The sequence below is a fragment of the Rhinolophus sinicus genome, chromosome 1 (assembly GCF_057876585.1).
Source record: "Rhinolophus sinicus isolate RSI-liver-muscle chromosome 1, RSI-T2T, whole genome shotgun sequence".
Taxonomy (NCBI): domain Eukaryota; kingdom Metazoa; phylum Chordata; class Mammalia; order Chiroptera; family Rhinolophidae; genus Rhinolophus; species Rhinolophus sinicus.
In genome coordinates, this window is record NC_142501.1 from 28,206,160 (window position 1) to 28,229,161 (window position 23,002).

Genomic DNA, 23,002 nt, shown 5'->3' on the forward strand with positions numbered 1-23,002 from the left:
GACTGACAATATCAAAGAATGGCAATGATGTGGAGAAACTGGAACTCTCATATGTTGCTATTCAAAGAGTAAATGATGCAACCACATTGGAAAACAATCTAGAAGTTTATTATAAAATTAAACATGCACTTACCACAGGACTCAGCAATCAAACTCTTAGGAATTTAATAAAAAGAAATGAAAGCACATGTTCACACAGTGGCTTGCATTTAAATGTTCACAGCAGGTTTATTCATAATAGCCAAAAATTGGGAATACATCAAGTGTCCATAGGGGAATGAATAAACAAATTGTGGTGGATCCATGCAATGAAATACTACTCAATAACAAAAAGAATGACATACTGATACACCAAACAACATGGATTAACTTCAGAAATATCCTGAGCAAAAGGAAACCAAATACAAAAGAGAGCATGACATGAAATTCTTGGCAAAACTAATTTGTAGTGACAGAAAGCATATCACTGGTAGCCTGGGCCAAGTGGGTGGAGAGACAGAAAGGAAGTTTTGGAGATGAAGCAAATGTTCTGTATCTGGATTTAAGAGGTGTATACATTTGTTACAGACCCATTCACTTCCTGACTTAAAATGATGCATTTTATTGCATGCAAAGTATAATTGAATAAAGTTGATTTTTTAAATGTTAAGGTAAAGATAGATAAAGAAAGCCTGAAGAATTGTCCCAGATTAAAGAAAACTAAAAAGACATCACAACTAAGTGAATCACATTGAACACGGAGGAAAAACACCTATAAAGGACATTATTGAGACAGTTGACAAAATTTAAGCATGGACTATGGATGAAAGCACAGCACTGTATCAATGCTAAATTTCTTGATTTGATAATTGCACTATGGTTATACAAGACAAAGACTTTGCTCTTGTAAAATGTTTAGACAAAGGCACATAATGTTCCCAATTTGTTATCAAATGGATCAGGGGAGGGAGGGAGAGAAAAAGAGAGAGAGAGAGAGAGAGAGAGAGAGAGAGAGAGAGAGAGAGAGAGAGACTATAAAGCACAGATAGAGCAACATATAAACAAATGGTAACTACAGGTAAAGGTTATATAACAATTCCTTGTACTACTATTTCAACTACACAGTAAGTTTGAAATCATAGCAAAATATTTTTTTTTAAATATGAAAGGTAAAGATGGGGGCAAAGATAACTATTTTTTTTATTTCTTAATTATGCTATCTCTCAAAACCAGAGGATATTGAAATGATTGAGCCTATAGATAAGGACAAGATCCAAGTATTTATGAGTTCTCTAGTTGGCTCTGCGTGTAGTACAGGAAAATACAGAGAATAATTCTTCAGGCCCATTAAAGAGAGGGGTAACTGCTCTCCAAAGAAATCATTGTCCCCTCTTCCCCAAGAAGACAGATGGTATCTGATCTCTCATATCATAATCCAAAAGATAATTTTCTTCCTCTTCCAGCTTATCTTTGTTTCCACAATTGACTAAGGCCTGCAGTCAAAAACATTATTTTGTAAGTAACCACAAATTATTACAGGAAACAAACAAACAAAAAAAGACAAAATTCCATTTTCACCTTTTCTCCTTAGTCTTTATAAACCAGACACAATGCAATCAATTCTCTTCTCACAGATACAATTGTATCTTTTACTGCATTCAATACGTGTTAGTCTTGTTGAGCTTAAAAATGCACATTTTCCTCTCCCAGAAAACAGATTCCATAATTTAACATCACTGTAAAACAGAAAGTATACATGGTCAACTGTTCAATTCTGAAGCTTACAATAACATAAAACATAAGTTTTTAAGTCTGTTGTCTAAAGAACTGGAATATGGAAATGTTAATCATAACTTCATCACTAAAAAATTTCTTTCACTCTTAGCCCATTAACTACTAGAATCACAGTCTTTGGCTCACACACATAATCTCCCATTTTATTCCATAGTGGGAATTTTGATCAGAAGCAAAATTACCTTGTATATAAAATTACCTTGTAGATACCTTGTAATATTGATATGGGATTGTGATATGGCAAACCTGCTTTCTTACGTTAGTTTTTTTCCAAAAATGTGACAAATTAAAAAGAAGTGAATTTCTGTCACAGAAAACCAGGTCTCATGTGTGTATATTTTAAGGAGAAAAAAAGCAGAATTGGAACATAGTCAGAAGTGAGGTTAATTGATGTTTTTGTTTTGTTTCTTTTCCTTCCCTATCCCGTAACTAAGTTATTAGCTAAGACATAACAATACATTGAAAAATACCTAAAAGCAGGACTCCTATTTCAGCAAAGTGGTGGATTAGGTGCCAGAACTATCTTCTATTGAAAATAAATGTAAATGCTAATTTAAGAAAAAATTTAAACTTTCTTGAATAAATTTATGAACTGGCAAGAAGCAAATTCGTGACTTGAGCTGAGTGTTAAATAGAGGTGGGAACACAGGAAGGTAAGTAAAACACTGAAGCCACTTTTCCCCTTCATTGATGTAGTAGGCTGCATAAGAAGTCCTACCCACGATTCTAAATAGAAGACAAGCTGTGTGCTCTGTGTACAGAGTTGTGAGGCCAAAAGGATACATCTTCACCATAAACTACCTAAGAACTGTCTTGAACCTTGGATTTAAGCATATACCGCCCAAGAATCCAAAATCACAAGCCATCCCTCATGTAATTTGCATTTGCTGTATTATGTAAGAATATTCAAATCTGCTACAGGGAAAAAAACAGAAACAAACAAATCAGGAAGATAAATGAACTAAGTGGCTTTCGAGGCATCTGCAGAAAGCATAAAATATGTTAAGTATGGATAAGTAAATTTGTAACCAGGAGACGTGTTTAGTATAGATTCAGTAAGTGGGGCATCTGCATGCTTAACATAGAAAAGGAAGAACCAAGTAGGCACTAAATATCATACACAAAATATACATGATGCACATAGATACCCAGCATTCATGAGGTCTTAAGCTTGCTACCTTTTGGTGACACTCATTTTGGCCCTTTGCCAAAGAAACACAAATAAAACCTATAGCTGCTTATGGGGTTACTCAGAAGCTGACGCTGTAGCCAGGCTGCCATGCTCCTGCATCTCCCAATGGAGAAAGTGTACGTGCTAGTCACAAGAGCCTTCCGTCTGTTGGACCCCCTTACTCAAATGTCAAGTCTGGTGCTGGAAACTGTGCCATCATCAGGGAAGGGTTCTGCATGAAGACAGTATAACCCACGACTCAGGTGATCCTTTCACTTACATGTACCTTATCCTAAGTGTGACAACCTATCCCATCCCATCCATCCAAGTGTGATAAGCAATCCCATTTCTTCCCCTTTGCATAGTGCGTTGTGTTTTAAATTATTGAATTAACCATGCAATTCGAGCATCTTAATTTGGCCCATGAACCTTTCTGTTCTGTGACCTCTGATATAGTTTGCCTGGGAGTGTATTCATAGCCTACGATTACATCAAGGTAATTTCCTGCATGACATCTTTTGTAGGTTTACAGCTCAGAACTACACTACTTACAGGGCCCAAATTTAGAATGAAAAGTGGCCCAGATTTATAGTACCCCAAGGAATCCAACAAAAGCAAATTCTTTCTTGAGGAAGCCACCTTCATCTCAGATCTCAATTTCCACAGCAATTCAAAAAGAAAAAAAACAAATCACTAAACACAAAAAGAAAATGGTATCATGTACAAAAGCCGCCAGAAACAATAGATTAGATCCACAAAACTTCAAATATTAGAATTATCACGTATCAAATATAAATGAAGTATGTTTACTATCTTTAAAGAAATAAAAGACAGCTTGAAAATATGAGTAACTAGCAAGGAGATTTGAAAACATAAAATAGAATTCCTAGACATAAAAATAAAATAGTTAAGATTTCAAAAATATTGAACAGTTTAACAGCGGATTATAACTTAATGTAAACCCAAGAGTTTACAAAATACTGCACTTCAAAACAGAAGGACGATAGTGCAGGTGTGTGTGTGTGTGTGTGTGTGTACTCACATATATTTATATTTACAAATATATATAAACATATGTGTAAACTAATAAAGGCATTTCAAATGAATTTTAGGGATACTCAAAATACTTTGTGGCTACAGGAGGGATCACTGTGGCTAACGCAGGATGATCCAATCACTTCTTCATATAACTTTATGATTTTGTTTCATTTCTGTGTACCTCATAACACACATACTTTTGAGCATGTGGTTAGCATCATAATTTTATTATTATTCACTCTGCATGACACTTCCCTTCTTTTTTTAACTATACTTCCTAAAACACTTTCTTAACCATCCTTATTCTTACCAATAACCTCTATTTGAAAATGAGTTACGCTGTGTGAAATGAGGGAAGAAACTTTTTAGATACAATACTTCCAACCCCAACACCAGTGTTAGAGTTTGAATGCATTCCAGAGACTTACGGTCCAGGTGTGCTACTGTCAATCCATTCCCATTTCTTTTCTCTTTCATTATATGATAATCCAATCCAGTACATATTTCTATTAGTCTGGGATTGAAGGAAGGTCTACAAAGGAATCAAAACACATCATGTGACTAAATTCCCATCTGTTAGATGAAGAGAAAGATAGGTAAAGCGGCCAGCTGTTTCTATGGCGAGTATTCTGCTACTCTCCACATCATCCTGCATTCCTCCTTCTTAGAAAGCCCTCTCTCCCCTCAATCCCTGTATTTTCATTTTCCAACATAATTCCCTCCTACTAGATTATTTATTTTTGTCAAAAATGGCTGCCAGTGTCATAGATTATTTAAAACATGGAAAAAAATTATAATCTAAATATCTAACAATAGGAGACTTGTTAAATACTTTATGATACTTCATGAACTGATTCAAAATCATGTCCCCAAAAAATATTTAAGGATACAGTAAAAGAATTATTATATATTCTTAAGTGAAAGAAGGAATCTTCAAAACAAATTTATTAAAATAACAACTGTATGTGGGGAGGTATACAGTAGAGACTTTAGCCTCATAAGAGAAAGCCTTGCTGTAGTTTAGTACTTGGAAGGGGTTAAGGAAAAAGGGGCAGTATTTGGAAATATTTACTAGTCCAAAAATATATCAAAGTGACATATTACATAATATCTGATTAAATGACTCAATGTGTTTTAAAATATAGATTTAAATTTAACTGTATTTTACTGCACCAAATGTCGAAAATATTTTATGACTTGACATCATAAATTCTTCTGTATTATAATTTAAAACACCTACATAATAGATTTGCATATAAATTTTGTGTTGTTTCCTAAACGATAAACGCAGGTTTCAAGGCTGATCTTTGCAAACATTTCTCTGTAAAAACACATTGTGTGTATATGGATAGTGTTTATTAGCAATAAATTTAAAAGATACTTTTGATATTGTATTACTGTATTTTCTTTTCACTGTTCTTTTTGAAAGCTATAATTTTGATATAACATACAAGAATATTGATCTAGTAAATGTTACCTGAAGATGCGATGAAAAACACCATGAAGACAATTTGTAAAACGGTTATCAGTTTTATGTTTCTCATTATTATCTCCATTTTGCCGAGGGGGAAGCTGAGGCTCAGAGAGGTTAAGTAATTTACCAAGCAAGGGTCACCCAGCTAGTAAGTGCCAGAGATCTGGAACTGGCCGCAGGCCATCTGGCTCCTGTACTCCTTGCAGTAACCACTAAACCACGTTGCTCTGGGCTCTTAGTTGCCACCTTGTTGGTACAGATAACTACTCATTCCAGGTGTATTTACCAAATGGATAAGTATTACATCACAAGAAAGGCATACTTCTCTGTGAGTGGTTTTCCTGCAGATTCCTTGGAAAGGGAGATGACAGCAAAGACTCAAACTGCATCCTCAAAGGGGTTTCCCTTTTCTAAATAATAACGGTCATCATGATAGACAAAACGTATTGAATGCTTAGTAAATAGCAAGATCATGTGCCTCTTAGCAGGCAGTCTCCTGGGAGAATCTAACTATATGATTTTTGCTCACTCAACAGACACAACACGAAGAATAACTGAAGGTCCCTCTTTCTAGACTCCCCACTGTCCTTAATATTTTGGGTCTGAGGGTGCGAGTCAGAATCTAAGAGAATAAAAGGGAATGTAACCGTCCATGATACCTGTTCATCTGCATCATCTATCTTCAGAAGAGATAACCCATAATTCTGGCAAATCTGTTTACATTCCGTCCAGGTTTTATATTCAGTGGTAAAATAATAACAGTTTATTCCACAACAGGGCCAGCATTCTTCAAATACTTTGTCTATAACACATAAGGTAAAACATTAAACTTCTTGTTATCTGGCATTCTGTTAAGCAGAGCAATATATTTATCAGCCTTTAATAGCTATCGATAATGATAATATGAGGTTTATCAAGAGTCTATCAAGGTTGGTGCAAAAGTAATTGCGGCTTAAAATGTTAAAAATAATTGCAAAAACCGCAATCACTTTTGCATCAACCTAATAGAATGCCAAGAGATATCTGCACTGCCATGTTCATTGTAGCATTATTCACAATAGCCAAGATATGGAAACAACTCAAAAAGTCATTGAGGGATGAATAAAGAAACTGTGATATATACATGGAATGATTATTCAGCCTTAAAAAGGAAATCCTGCCATATGCAACAACATGAATGGACCTTGAGGACAATATGCTAAGTGAAATAAGCCAGTCACAGGACAAGTACTGCATGATTCCACTTATATAAAATATATAAAATAGTCAAACTCAAAGAAACAGAAAGTAGTATGGTGGTTACCAAGGGCAAGTAAGGAGGCAGAAATGGGTAGATGCTCACTGGGTGTAATGTTTCTATTGTTAACAATACTGTATTGTGCACTTAAAAACTTGGTAAGAGGATTTAAGGCATGTTAAGTGTTCTTACCACAAAAAAGAAACAAGGGACATGAGAAAACTTTTGGAGGTGATGGCTATTGCTATTATCTTAACGGTGGATGGTTTCACAAGTGTATGTATATGTTCAAACACATCAAACGGTATACATCAAATATGTGCAGTTTTTTGTATATTATTAATACCTAAATAAGCTGCTTAAAAATTATAAAATTCAAAAAATATTTCTGGAATGCCTTCTGAAAAAAAGAAACATGATTGTTTGGATTTTTTTTCTTTTTTCTCTTATATATTTTATAATATACCAAATATTAAAAATATTATTGATGCTTAATAATAGAAACAGTAATTTCTACTAATTACCATGCCTCAATGAGGTTAAATACACAAAAGCTCTTTGTAAACTCTAAGTCCTAAGCAAATATTTAGTAGTTGTTAAGAACCAGGTCAATTCACTCCATTGTTATGCATGATAACAGAGTTTTATTGTATGAGATTCAATATTTTTATCTCTTGGATATTTTTAATGGTATCATCACACAGAGGTGCCCACATACCAACACTATGGTGAATCTTGCAGGCGTACTGCAGGGAGTATACACTGATTACAAACAGACCAAATACCTGAAGTGAAGGCAGAATGGAAACACACATACAAACACACACGCGCGCACACACACACACACACACACACACACACTCACACTCACAATTATCTATACAACAGCAACCAAATAAAAGTTCTTGTGCTCATTTCAGCCTAAGTATATTTTATGTCAGTAACAAATAGAAGGGATTAATTTTCCTACAGATCCAAAATGATCTGAATTTCCAGGGGAGTTGACATACTATTAGGTTGGTGCAAAAGTAATTGCGGTTTTTGCAATTACGTATTTTTAACCTTTTAAACTGCGATTACTTTTGCACCAACCTAATATTTCACCTTCTGGGAGCAATAGGAATGAAATAATTGCCACTGAGCTTGGAGAAATACAGGGTTCTACTAATCCAAAGTTGCTCCTAGAGTCTCAATCCCATATTTGAAACAAGCAAACCCAAATACTCACAATATATCTAAGAGGCACAAATTAAAGTTTTCCAGTAGATCTATATCATTACATATATCAAAAGCCTGTTATTAGCTTTGAAGCTTCTACAAAAGAAATAATAAAAAACAATGCACTCTCTCATTAAAGATTTCCTCCATACCTGTATTTCGCAAAGATTTTGAAAAGATCTTTATTGTACCGCATCTGTCCTTTTCTGTTAAGAGTAAGGCCAGTTCCTTTTTATGCTGAATGGTTTTATTTTTGAGACTATCATATTCTAAAGTCTTATTTGTCAAAAGTTGCTCTTTTAAGTAGCTGTCATTTTGCTTTTGTCTGAGGTTCTGCAGAATTTCATCCTGTTGATGTTTTTCTTGAGTACACTGAAAAACTAAAATTAATAGAATAAATATAATACAAAAATGTACTCATAATACTTAAATGTTGCAATTACAAAAACAGAAAAAAATCTCACTTTGACAATCAACCCATTTCATTACTTTAATTAGCAATTTGACATTTAAAAAGTAATACCTCTGTAAATTGACTAAAAAATGAAATATCAAACCTCTTGCTACTAGCAACTTAAGTGCATAATAAATAAAATAAGGTATCTGAATAAAATTATGATGGCAACACCTTACCATTCAACTTAATTTCTTTTTAATAATTAGCACATTATTTGCAAATAGAAAACAAAGTAAAAACCATTCAGTCAACATTTAGTAACACATCTTCTGAGTATGAAAATCTACACTAAGAAACATGAAGAAATAGCACCATTATTATTAAATAGAATATCCATAGGAGGAAAGATGAAAATATAAATATGTCATTTTATCTGAGTGTAACATATTAGTGACTTTCTCTAAAGATATCAAGGAATTCAAATAAAAGATAAAAGTTGACAAATTCAAGATTCTAACATCCACTCATTTTACTAAATCATTTCTTCATTGTATTCTTAGAAAAATCAAGAGAAAGCCATAAGTTCTTGTGAAAAGTTTTGTCTCAAAGAATGTATATCTAAGATTCACAATGATCTAAACTCCAAAGGCAGAATATGACTAAGTCCTGTATCAAAAGGAATATTACCATATATCATACAAAATGAGGCAGCTCATTACAGCTGCAGAGTCACTGGAATAGGAAAGTAAAGTGAAAATCACACTGGGATATGTCAGGAAAAATCACCAAGAAAAAGCCATCTGGGACATTCCCTAATTATAGCCAGGAAACAATTGATGGTACATGGTTAATACCTACAAAATTAGTGGTTAGTGCTATGACTCAGACAGAAGGATGTATTTCAATTACTCACTCATTGTCCCCAGCACGATAACTGTCATCAATAAAAGTAAACAGAGGATGCCTAGAGTCCTTGAAATGAGATGCCAGCGTACTGAAAACTCTTTAAATAAAGAAGAAAGAAAATAATCATCAGGGATATAGCTTGGCCCATTACAAACCTTCACCTGGAATACCATTTGAAACTAAGAGACAAATGTTATCTAAAACTTTTTACAAAATTATATCATACAAATTGATTTAAATTTGTGATATAGTAATTACAGTTTTAAAGTTTCAGAGTTCTGACATATACCCACATGAGAACAGTTCTATAGCATTTCAAAAGTACATGCATCCCTTACAAAAGCAGAGGACAATAGGCACAACACACATTTAAGAGAATCCACACTGACGAGGGTACTCCTTGCTATGATCACAACCAATCATGGAGAGGAAACAAAAAGCAGTTACTATTCTTGAGATATTGGTAGCCAACAGTGGATATTCTGAAGCTGCAAATGTGATTGGGGTCCATCCTGAAAGATGTTTCAAGAAATCGACTTTCCTTTCTTTCTCATCAATTCTATTTTTCTCTGGACAATGCTATATTTATCCTTGGGTGTTCTCAGTATATAAAAGCTGTATCTCTTATTATCACTAAATTAAACCTATAAAAGTTATTCTCAATTTAGATTTTGTGACAATATTTGAAAGTAGAGAGAGAGAACAGAAAAATTAGAATGCCTCTTTTGATTTGAACATTTTGCAGCTTTATTGCCATTAAGCATCAGAAAATATTTAAGACACCTAAAATATCTTTTGTCTAAATAAAAGTGCATTTTTCATCTCTTAAACATTCTGTAAGACTTTTATTTCTCTAGGAAATGTAGTGTTTTCTTGAGTCTCTAGTCTGTTCTTTACTTTTAAAGGCCTCAAAAACTCCTCTGACCCAATTTGAATGAAAACATTCTGTTAGCTTCTCCAATTTAAAATAATTCATTGTTTTCTCCACACTCACAAACTTAGAAAAATTAAAATAAAAAAGACTTGCTTTACTATGCCAATTACGGTTTTTTAATTACCATCTAAGAACCTAAAGTACAAATAAGAATTTTTTTCAAATTTTAAGAGTTTGACAATCCATAAGAGACAGGTAAATCTAGATGCTTAAAACATACCTTTGTCATCACTTTTCTCAGGCATTTGAGTACCACCACGCCTTAATCTGTTTTGTGACTCTGAAGAAGACTGAAGAAATCTCGGGGTTGAATAAACTACTTCTTGATCGCTCATCTCTAGAATACAAAGAGAAAGATGTTTTGCATTAAAACCTTTGCATTGGGATGATTTCGAAAGAAAATTTAAAATGTCAGTCTATAGGAACATACCAGAAATGAGAGGTATGTGTGTATGTCTGTCTGTGATGTGGGTGTGTGTTTATTAACTACTTCAAGTGCCTAAAGCACATAGACTGAGACTGATTTATATAAGAAATTTATGTAAGATTACTGCCATGATTATTAGAAAACACAGAACGAAATTTTTCCCCCTTTTTCTGCCTCTCCGCCACTCCAGTTCAAGCCGTTGTTTCTCGGTCTAGTTGTATAGGACACAGCTCCCTGGCCCGTGCTGGTGTTATGAGCCTTGCACTCCCCCTGGCTGAGGCAGTTGGTCATCAGCTCACAGCAGCTCGCTGCTCATGCAGCCCATGGCAGCCCACGCAGCCCACAGCAGCCCACGGCAGCCCACAGCAGCCCACAGCAGCCAAGCTCCAGGGAAAGCTGTTGTTCACAGTCTTAGCTGAAGAGAGCGCAGCTCACTGGCCCACGTGGGAATCAAACCAGCGACCTTGGCATTAGAAGCACAGCACTCCAACCACCTGAGCCACCGGGCCAGCCCAGAAATTTTGTTTTTAATGTACTAATAGATTGAATAGGCTGGGTCCTATTCACCTAGGCAATCTAGCTCAAAATGTTCAACATACATATACAAATGTTAGGCCAAATGACTGAAACACCTTTAAAATTATTCAAAAAACAAAATTCTACATTTTTGAAATTCTGAAAAAATATAAATACTTTGGCTTAAAAAACAATATTCACATTCAGATCTATATATAAATATTAAAAACTTCTCAGTTCTAGACAAGATGGCAGAGTAGGTAAAAGCTGTGCCTGCCTCCTCTCATAACCACATCAAAATTACAGCTAAACTACAGATAAACCATTATTGAGAATCATCTGAAGTCTAGCTGGACAGAAGTCCTATAATTAAGGATATACAGAAGAAGCCACATCAGGACTGGAAGGAGGGGCAGAGACACTGAATGAGCTGCCCCACAACTGCATGTGACCATTAAATATTGGGAGGGATATCTTGGCTGTGGAGGACCCCCTGAGGAGCAAGGGGTCCCAGCCCCACACCAGGCTCCCCAGTCCACATTTCTAGTGCCAGAAAAAGAAGTCCCCACAATTTCTGGCCATGAAAACCAGCGGAGATTATGGTTGAGTGAGATGGAGCTTGGCTGGAATACCAGGCATTCCTCTTAAAGGACCCACGCGTGGACTCACTTGCTCTGAGCTCCAACACTAGGACTGTAGCTCAAAAGGCAGCAGGGACATACGGGGAGGAACTGAATTGTCTGGCTTCAGGGCAAAGACTGGAGGGAAAGCTTTCTCATAGACAGAAGTGTTGGAAGAAGCCATTGTTCCTTTGTTGAGCCCTTCCCCCTCCCAATGTGCAAGTGCAGTCTAGTGCCATATCTGAGTCTCCATCGACCTGGCTAACACCATTCGCCACACCCTGATGATTCCCTGAAACCCTGCTCCACCCAACTTTTGGAACCATCCAAGCCACTTTCAATGATTTTTCCATACTAATGGCCTGTCTTGGCTCATGCTGAAGACTTTCCTAAAATCTCTCAAAGGCTCACAAACCCCAAACAAGCAGCATTTAGCCTTGGCATGCCCTCTTAAGCAGCCCTAAGCTTGGCACTAGCAGCAGCCAGCCTCAGTTTGCAACACAGCCTTTCCCAGTCACCATCAGGCCCAGCACAAGTGGAAACCATCTGCAGATCAATTTTTAGCTCATACCAAGGGGCCATAGACAGGACACAGTAAGCAGTTGAACTTGGTCTGCAACACAGACCCTCCCAAGAGGCCCCAGAACCAATACACCCAATGGCCAGCTTCAGATCACACCAGAGCACTACCCAACCACCTCCAAAAAAACATGCCCAAAGGGCAGACTCAACAGGCACCAGAGCCCCATTAAAGTGAATCCTACTCCATAAGGTCAGCCCCTGCACAACAGCTCCTTTACAGTATTTACAGCCAGTCCTCATAAACAATCAACCTGAGAGTCAAGCCCTCCCCATGATGTGCAAACAGCAACCAAGGTTCAACTACAACAGGAGAGCACACAAAACCCACACAAGAGACACACCTAGAATACCCAGCTCTGGTGACCAGGTAGACTGCACAACTGGGCTCCATGGGATACCTACTACATAAGCCCACCCTACTAAGACCAGAAGACATAGCAGCTCTACCTAATAGATAGAAACACAAACAGGGAGGTAGACAAAATGAGGAGACAAAGAAACATGTCCCAAATGAAAGATCAGAACAAAGACCAGAAAAAGAACTAAACAAAACAGAGAACAAGTAATCTACCAGATGCAGAGTTCAAAACACTGATTATATGGATGTTTCATGATCTCAGTGAGAACTTCAACAAAGAGATAGAAAACATAAGAACCAGTCAGAAATGAAGAATATAATAACTGAAATGAAGAACACATTAGAGGAAATCAACAGCAGATTAGATGAAGCAGAGGATTGAATCAGCAATTTGGAAAATAAGATAGCAGAAAACATCTAATCAAAACAGCAAAAAGAAAAAAGAATCAAAAACGAAAAAATGAGGACAGTTTAAGGGGCCTCTGAAACAACATGAAGCATACCAATATTTGCATCATAAGGGTACCAGAAGGAGAAGAGAGGGAGCAAGAAATTGAAAACCTATTTGAAGAAATAATTACAGAAAACTTCCCTAACCTGGTAAAGGAAATAGACATACCTGCCCAGGAAGAACAGAGTCCCAAATAGATGAATGCAAAGAGGCCCACAGCAAGACACAACATAATTAAATGCCAAAGGTTAAAAACAAAGAAAAAAATTTAAAAGCAACAAGAGAAAAGTAGTTAGTTACCTACAAGGGAGTTTCCACCTGACTGTCAGCTGATTCCTCAACACAAACTTTGCAGGCAAGAAGGGAGTGGCACAAAAGATTCAAAATGATGAAATGCAAGGACCTACAACCAAGATTACTCTACCCAGAAAAGCTATCATTTAGAATTGAAGGACAGATAGAGCTTCCCAAACAAGAAAAAGCTAAAGGAGCTAACCAACACCAAACCAGTAGTACAAGAAATGTTAAAGGGACTTCTTTAAAAAGAAGAAAGAAAGAGATAAAAAATATAAATAATAAATGTCAATAAACTGCATATCTATTAACAATTACTTGAAATGTAAATGGATTAAACACTCCAATCAAAAGACACAGGGTGGCTGAGTGGATAAGAAAACAAAACCTTTACATAAAGAGACTCACTTCAGAACAAAAGACACACACAGACTGAAAGTAAAGGGATGGAAAAGATATTTAATGAAAATGGAAACAAACAAATAAAAAAAAAGCTGGGGTAGCAATACTTACACCACACAAAATAGACTTTAAAATAAAAGCTATAACAGCAGACAAAGAAGGATCCAGTAATCTTACATCTGGGTATTTATCTGAAGAAACACTACTTTAAAAAGACATACTGTATGCATCCATATGTTCATTGCAGCATTATTTACAATAGCCAAGATATGGAAGTAACCTAAGTGTCCATCAATAGATGAATAGATAAAGAAGAAGTAGTACATATATATAATAAAACATTACTCAGCCATAAAAAAGAATAAAATCTGACCATCTGCAACATGAATGGACCTAGAGCGTTTTATGCTAAGTGAACTAAGTCAGACAGAGAAAGACAAATACCATATAATTTCACTTATATGTGGAATCTAAAAATCAAAATGAACCAATAAATAAAGAGAAACAAACTCATAGATACAGAGAACATTTTGATGGTTGCCAGATCGGAGCGGGGTAAAGGGATGGATGAGAAAGCGACAGGGGTTAAGTACAAATTGGCATTTACAATATAGTCATGGGGATGTAAAATATAGCACAGGGAATACGGTCAATAATATTATAACAACTATGTATGGTATCAAGCGGATACTAGATTTATTAGGGTGATACTTTTTAAGTTATCTAACTACTGTGTTGTACACCTAAAACTAACATAATCTATGTCGACTGTAATTGAAAAATAAAAATTATTTTTTAAAATGTTCTCACATTGTTTTCAATTATAACATGACTTTACCAGAGTGTTTTCCAAAGTGTATGCTATACACCATCTGCAAAAGAATTATTCGAGAGTTAACATTGCAGATTGGTTAACTCTCCAGATTCCAGTGCCCCATGCAAGATGTACTGAATAAGAATCTTTCACATTGGAGCTCAGATACCTGTATATTTAATCCCAAATGATCGTATGTACATTACAATTTTAGAAAGAATTTTCTAGTGTATGATGTTGCCATAGAAGCCTATGTTAAAATAAAATTTTCAATAGGCAGTCATTAGGTAATATCCATAAAGGATTCAAGCTATTAATAGACATCAATATAAAAAGAAATTATTAAATAATAAATATTTAAAATGTACCTTGCTTCTTACATTAATCAATATGAAAAGATGATATTCAGGAAACAGAAAATATGGAAAACAAATTGCACATATAACTTTATTCGTTAAAAAAAATGTTTAAGTTGCAAAATTTTCTAAACTTAACTATTCATATTTTCTCCCATTTCCTAAAGAAGAGGAGTCTTTTCTATTACAGAATCCTTCAAGATGGATAAGGTAATATGTAAATCATTAGGTCCAAATTAAAAGGAATTAACCCCCAAATCCGTATTATTTTGATAACACAAATCGTGGCATATTTTAAAATACAAAAACAACTGAACTACAGTTTTCGCCATTTATTTCAAAGTTAATGCAATTCCAACGCAATCAATCTAGAATGCTTTCCTATCAACCCCATACTCAGGCCTAGTCATTTGTCATAAAATAACATATTCCCAGAATCTTTTTTCTTTAGAATCTTTTCTTTATAAATGGGACTAATAGGATATTCAGGTACAAAGATCTGAGAGAATAAAAGTCTCTGTTACCTGGATCTGTGCCAAGCAGTGATGCCGGTGGAGAAAGCTGACCCAAAAATGAGGCGGGAGAAGTTGGCCTCTCCAATCCTGGCTCCCCTGGGGGCATGAGAGGCTGTAAGATGGAAGGCAGAAATGAATTGCCTCTGAATAGAACTCCAACTCAAAAATTTCTGCCCCTCCTCTTGACCAAAGTGATAAAGGAAATTGTATGATGAAAGCTGATATTGACGGTGAAGGAAAGATGGTCATGAGCTACATTTTCCTCCATTTCAACTAACCAACTACTTAGTACTCTGCAAAATTGCGTTTAAAATCAACATTTGGGGACTTAAAAGATAAAGGAACACAGCTTTCAAAAAACAAGAACTAATATCTTTAACAAAAACTAGCATATCTAAAAGAAACTACTAGTAAAAACAAATGATTAAAATGAAAATGTATAAATATGTATCTGTACACATACATAAGAAATATCATGACATTTCTTTAACTCAAATAGTCTGCCAGAAATTTTTCTTTGTATGTTACTATTTACAAAAAAAAGATTATTTCTTGTTTCCATTATGTTTATTGCGGATAAATGTATGTAGAAATTATTTTAAAACATCCATAACTCAACTATAATTTTTTTTGTTTATTCTTCTAGTCTTTTATCCGTATATGACCAAAATTTGTTTTATGTTTACTATCAGTGTTGGTGTCACTTCACACTCAATGTTTTTGATCTATTATTTTCTAATAAATGTTTCCTCATTTAAAAATATTGGTCTAAATGTGATTTTCAAAACCATATAGTTATTACCCACATGGATTAGATCATAATTTATTTAGGTAATCCCCTACTGTGTCACATGCAGGTCGTTTCCAATTTTTTGCTAGTATAAAAAATATTTGGCTTGTACTTTTCAACATTTTCTTAGGAAAATTTTTAAACATGAAATTGGGGGTCAAAAGGTATATAAAGAACTTTGATGCATATTACCAAATGCCCTCCAGAAAAGTTGTTCCATTTACACACCACTAGTTGTGTGTAAAAATGTTCATATTTGATTTTTTTAAGAAGCGATACTAGTGAATTATTCCTGTACTTGAGTTTTGTCCACGAATATTACTTCATAAATACGCGTTATCTTCAACCTACCAGCTAAAAGAAATACATTTCTATAACTCGGTTTCTATGAGCCAGACCCTGTGAGAATATACCCAAATCTCTCATTGAGGTTCACTTCTTTTCATAAGGCCCTGCCAATCTTCTGACATACAGTTCTATGAAATCAGTTTAAAATGCTCTTCAAATCAGACGATTGTGGTTAACGTGGAGTGTGAGGGACGAGGAGTGAGGTGGGGAACAGAAGGGGAAATTGATTATGCAGGAACAAAGCCACCCCTATTTCAACAGGCTCTGACCAAATTCCTTGCTTATTCTTTTCTTCCTTTACCAACCTCTAGCCACCATTAAACCATTGTGCTTGGGATGGCCTCCCCATTCTTCAGTTTGCTCATGTCTGCCCCCTCTCCTCCAAACTACTTATAAACACAATCTACTGAATGTACTAAACACTAGGACCCCAGTCGAGGTTATGCTGCCCCTTGTTTGGCCCTCAGCGGGTCTACTTCTGTCCCCCAATGCGATCCTTAGTCTCTGAATCACCACTGAGGTCTGCCACTTTCATCATGTGCAACAGTGAGCTGAAATGTCTCGCAGAGATGAATTGCATTCAATCACATAAGCAAAGTTTCGTGGAATCTGGACACTTCAAGAATACTTGCTGCCGGTCATTTTCTTCTCTTTGCCCTTATCTTGGATTGGCTTCGTCGGTCTCGAAACAGAAAAAGGTCCCTACCTTCTAGCCCAATGCCAAAAATAGATGATAGATGATCGATACATAGATACATAGATAGATATGAGTAGATAAAGTTCTGCTGAGAGGAGATAAGGAGTTAGGGTGGGAGTAGTAATGACTGTGGAAAAGGTGGCAGTATTTGGGGACCTACTGTATGTATAACAATATTGAAACTTCCCAACACCGACAGCTGTTTCTTATTGTCCCCATTTTACAAATGAAGACATTAATATTAAGAGGTTAACTGACCTACCAAAGGACACATTATTGCTAATTCTTGATCCATGTTTAACATCAGGCTTCACTAATACACTGAGCACAGACGGACTATGGATTTAGAAGGGCCTGGATTTTCAAACCTCTTGCCACAAAGCATGAATTCTGGAACCAAGCAGATCTGGCTTGAAATGTCAGCCCCAGGTTAAATATGTGGCTTGAGGCAAGTCACTCAACATCTCTAACCCTTCGGATTCACCAGAGTAAAACAGTAATATTTGCCTTGCAAGGTTGCTGTGGGGATTAAGTGAGATAGAAAGTTCCTAACCAGAACCGGCAAATGCTATAGAGTAGGCTCTCATTAAATGTGAAATATTATTTGAAGTCCAAGATTCAAATCCTTCCCAATTATAAAAATTTGAATAAGTCATTCCAAATCTTCAAGTCTGTTTTCTCATGTTGAATAAGAGTATCATTCACTAAATAGACCTGGAGGAATTCAGAGATTAGCACTACAGATAGGATTTCTTAGACTTCAAAAAAGTAAATGCTCTTTTTTTTTCTCTCCCTAAGCCAGGACTGCAATCCAGAAATCCTGACACTGAGCTAGGTTCTCTATCCTAACATGTCAGGTTTGGAGTGTTGTGATGTGGGAGGCACATTAATACAATTTAGGAGCTGGGAAACATGTGGCAGCATACTGCTCTCTCCCTAGAAAAACGGTTCTGTGACCTCAGACCTGGTTATTTGTATCTTACTGCCCCCTGGAGGTATTGGTGATGTTGAGCCATTCTTCGGTTTTGATTTACATCCTTATAGCTGGTGAGAGGGTGGTTAGTCCTCATGACCGAGGCCAGACAGGTGTGGCACTCTGTTTCACACATACATAGTTGTTTGTCTCCTGTACAGAAAGTCCAGAGGGTGAGTTCCTCATCGACTTGTTCATTACTGCAGCTGCAGCACATAGAAAGATATGATGTCTACTCGTGTACTTGATGAGCAAGGTGGCTAAAGTTAACAGGAATTAACTACAAAACATAGATGTTTTTCATGATTTTAGAGAGAGACAGAATGAAGTTAATGATTAGAAAGCCAAATTGTGGAGCTGCTCCCTTTAAGCTCTACTTTTTGTTTATTTGTTTTGTTTTGTTTCTAGTTTTTTTTTTTTTTGGTTTTTTTTTCCCCTAAGCTCTGATTTCTGGAAAAGGCAAACAAATTTCTTCTTAAATGAGAAGACAACTAGCATCAGAAGAGAACAGTAGTAACTTCAGATGGGACTCAAACTCCTAGCATGGTCCTTTGATCAAACACGCACAAAATTGGAAGCACCAAACTTCATCACAACCACTGCTAATAAACCAGAAAACTGAGAAATTTGAAGAATGTTTTGAATGTTCTTGTACTTTGTCTTCCAAATTCACTTCTATGCCAAGCACACTTATGCAAACACAGTACGACTATATGAAGCATTCATTCTCTTCCTGGCTGTTTTGCTGCAAAGCCTTTTTTCATTTGGGAAACCACACATTTTACATGTCCCAACCCGATGATTAACTTGGTCAGCTAGAAGCTCAGCACACAGTTTACAGTCACACCTGCAAGCTTTGTGGTCACACCTTCAAACCTCAGTGGCTTATCATTTCACAGCAGCAAGCTGTTCTTCCTGTCCTAGGCTGAACTGAAGGATGTCTGGAATAACCACCAGCTCCCAGGAAAGATGGCGTGCATCACGCTATTGGGAAGAGTAAGTTCACCTGGCCTGGTTCTCATCTCCAAGGATATTTGTCCTAATGCCTAACCGTTATGCCACTGAGTGATACTCAGTTTCCTGGCTCTAACAGTAAAAAGTCAAAAGACTCTCGTTTGAGGTTTCCTGTTCCCCTAATTAGCTACTTCCTTTGTCCATCTTGTCTTTACAATAAAACCTATTCTACTGCTCCAAAGTTAAAATCCTCTGAATTGTCCAAACTGGCCTCTAGCAGTCAATCGAACAGTAACCATCCTTCCTCCAATTTCTAAGTAGCTGAATGAGAGGGCCACCTCAAGAACTAAGTTAGCATGCAAACATAATGGCAAAAAATGGTTTTCGGGTGGCTATATGGGCTTTGTGCCACTAAGCAATAGTCTATTCACAGGTTGAAAGGGAAAACAGTTCGGTGAAGCAGTACCATATTAAACATTTTGATTTTCAGTGTTCTCTCCACTGTATCACATGATTCAGACTCAAGCTCACCCTCCAAGCATTCATTCACCTTTCCTATTTACTTTTAATTGTTTTGGATTTTCTATTCTAGCTCATTACCACATAACATTAGAAAATAATCAGTAAACTTAAGGTTCACACAGAAGCCTGCATGTTTATAGCAGCTTTACTCATACTTGCCAAAATTTAGAAGCAACCAAGATGTCCGTCCTTCATATGTGAATGGATAAACGTGGTCCATCCAGACATGGAATATTATTCAGCACTAAAAAGAAAGGAGCTATCAAGCCATGGAAGACATGGAGGAAACTTACATGTGTACTAAGTGAAAAAAGTCCATCTGAAAAGGCTACCTACTATATGATTCCAATCAAATTACAAGTTGGAAAAGATAAAACTTTGGAGACAGTGAATAGATCAATGGTCGCCAAGGGTTGGGGGCAGGGAGGAATGAATAGGTGTCACACAGAGGATTTTTAGGGCAGTTAAAATATTCTGTATGATATTATAATGATGGATACATGTCCTTATACACTTGTCCAAAAGCGTAGAATGTACTCTGCCGAGACTGAACCCTAATGTAAAGTATGGGCTTTGGGTGATTATGTGTCAGTGTAGGTTCCCCAATTGTAACAACTGTACTACTCTGGTGAGAGACGTTGATAACGGGGGACCCTGCATGTGTGGGGACAGGGGTACATAGGAAATCTCTGGACCTTCCTCTCAATTTTGCTGTGAACCTAAAACTACTCTTAAAAAAACTATCTTCAAAAAAAATCCTATGAATCAATGGTTGACCTGAACAGCATTGTTCACAGGTCTCACACATTTCAAATCAAAACAAAGTAGTCTAACAACAGGTTACATAAAACAAATAATCTCAGCTATCATTTATATTCATATTAAGTGTCTGCGCAAGTAGACTCAGCCTGCTATCAATGAACTGTCTGCCTGAACTCTTAATTATAAGCAGAGGCACAAAACCCAGAAACTCAAAATAAAAAAATAGAAATAAAATAGAACGGTAGACCCTGCCAGGTCATCTCATTTCTCATCGGTCCTCTTCACTGTGCTGTATTTATTGCTTTGGTTGAACAATGAAGGTTAAAGTGCTCTACTCAGACTACACGTGAGAAATCAGGATCACAGTTGGGCCACATCCTCATCCAATGTGCTCAAATGTACAACTCTGCAGTATAAGTATGTGCATATGCAAAATTCAGGGCAATGGAAAGGTTTCCATAGCAACAGAAATGAATTATCTTGTATCTCAAACTAAGTTACAAAGACAATTTGAAGGCAGTAAGTACAAAAAGTCAACCAGTTCAATGAACTTTTTACAAAGAACCTACTACATGGATGACTATGCTAGCTGCTGGGTAGTGACACTCCATCCCACGAAAGGGTAAAAGGAGGGATGGGGGGGATGGGGCATTGAACCAACACTTGGAATATGTTTAATACAAGATGCGGGAGTGAGGACATGTATCTGCTCATCTGAGTGCTATAAAAATCTAGTTTGTCCTAAAACTAGTGCTGCACAAAATTTAATTTTTAATCACTGTCTACCAGCAGCTTACAATCAAGTAAGAGCCAGTCCAAAGAATGTATAAGGAAATCAGAGACAATATAAAATATTTACCCTAATGATCTAATCTCCAATCTTGATTTGAATATGAAAAACTTAGTAGACAGTGGGGACAGCGCATAATAAGTAAATCAGCACTAGAGGGAAGTTAGCGAATGAGGACAAAGAGTTAATATGCTAAAGATTTGTTAATCTAAGGATTATTTCTCGCCAACCTTGCTTACTCAATAGGAGTCACAGAATAACTATTATTTTGAGGAACAACCAAAAATTGTGGCCCCACAGGAGGTTCAAAGAACAATTATTTCTCCTTTTCTCCTCGAGATTAACATCTAAGAATTGTAACACGATTTTATACCGCACATCCATCAAGGCCTACCACTTGAACAGAAATGTTTATTTCCATCTAAGGGACCTGAAGGTGATGACAGTGTAGTATTGCACGATGGAGACCCGGTGACTTTCCCTGGCAACCCTGAAGAAGACGGCCATGCATTTTCCTGCAGTGTAAAGGAGCAGACAGCACTCCATGGCAAACAGGTTACCAAGCCATGCTCTAGAGCTACACCATCCAGAGGGTAGCCACAGGCCACATGTGACTATCTAATCAAAATTACATAGCACTAAGGAAAAAAATTGGTCTATTAGCACCAATTACACCAGTTATTCTACCCGTAAGTGAAAAATCAACAACAGGACATGCCTTATTATAAGACTTATTACAGTAAAAAAATATCAATTATAGAATCCACATTGGCATACGGATGTTCATTTTACAATTCTTCCAACAGTTTCCTATGTTTGAAATTTTTCATAATACAAAGTTGGGGGGAAAAATTCTAATAGGACTATAAATTCAGTTACACTAGCCACATAGCCACATCTCAAGTACTCAGTAGCCACATGTAGTTGGTCATGGCTACGCTATTGGACTGCACAGATACAGAACATTTCTATTAGCTCAAAGTTTACTGGGCAGAGCCACTCTCGTCTAGCTGCTCAGGAGTCCAGGCAAGACTTCAGGGACTAGTTTTTTCACCCTAAGGTCAGTCCTGACTGGTCCCTGGGGCAAGTGGATTATGACTACCAGGGCTACACATTTTTAAGGGGGGGGGGGAGGGTATGATGTTTCAGATGGAGGAATAACAGAATAGCAGGGCATGGTTACTGACAGGAGAAACAATACAAGGTCAAGTCTATCAGAAAGAGGCTCAAGGGAACTGAGAAATATGAGTGGGACCTGTGCTCATTACGAGTTACTATATATAGATACACATACACAAACACACACGCACGCACACACACATTTAAATCTAAATTTTAAATTTTTTTAAGCTGAGAACTCATTTAGTTTCTAGACACACAAAATATATTTGTGAAATAAGAGCATAATGAAAGATATGCCTAACTTGGGGTATTGGCTTTACCCTTGAGGAAATCACTGCTTATACCAAAAATATTTTAAATATAAATAATCCCTGAGTTTATGATAAATGTGAAAATCCAGAACCTTCTGTAAACAACCTCTATAAACACCACAAAATTAAATCCCATCAGGTATGGAAGAACTAAGAGAAGATCTACAATTGCCTTTAACGGATGGGAATCTGGCTACATATTCCTACCTGAAAGAACGTTTACCATAGTGTGTTCCTACGATAACAATTT

At 36.4% G+C, this 23,002-nt stretch overlaps 1 protein-coding gene across 1 annotated transcript; it reads right to left on the reverse strand.

The window, feature by feature from the left end:
* Positions 1-203: 203 nt before the first annotated feature.
* Positions 204-22,971, reverse strand: LOC109454249 (killer cell lectin-like receptor 2). The gene is made up of 8 exons (XM_019744702.3): positions 15,493-22,971; positions 10,369-10,485; positions 9,222-9,311; positions 8,064-8,291; positions 6,116-6,258; positions 4,411-4,514; positions 1,558-1,715; positions 204-1,472 (listed from the first exon to the last, which is right to left on the reverse strand). The coding sequence occupies exons 1-7, from the start codon at positions 15,587-15,589 to the stop codon at positions 1,574-1,576; spliced, it is 921 nt and encodes a 306-aa protein (XP_019600261.3). The 5' UTR covers positions 15,590-22,971; the 3' UTR covers positions 204-1,472; positions 1,558-1,573.
* Positions 22,972-23,002: the final 31 nt, after the last annotated feature.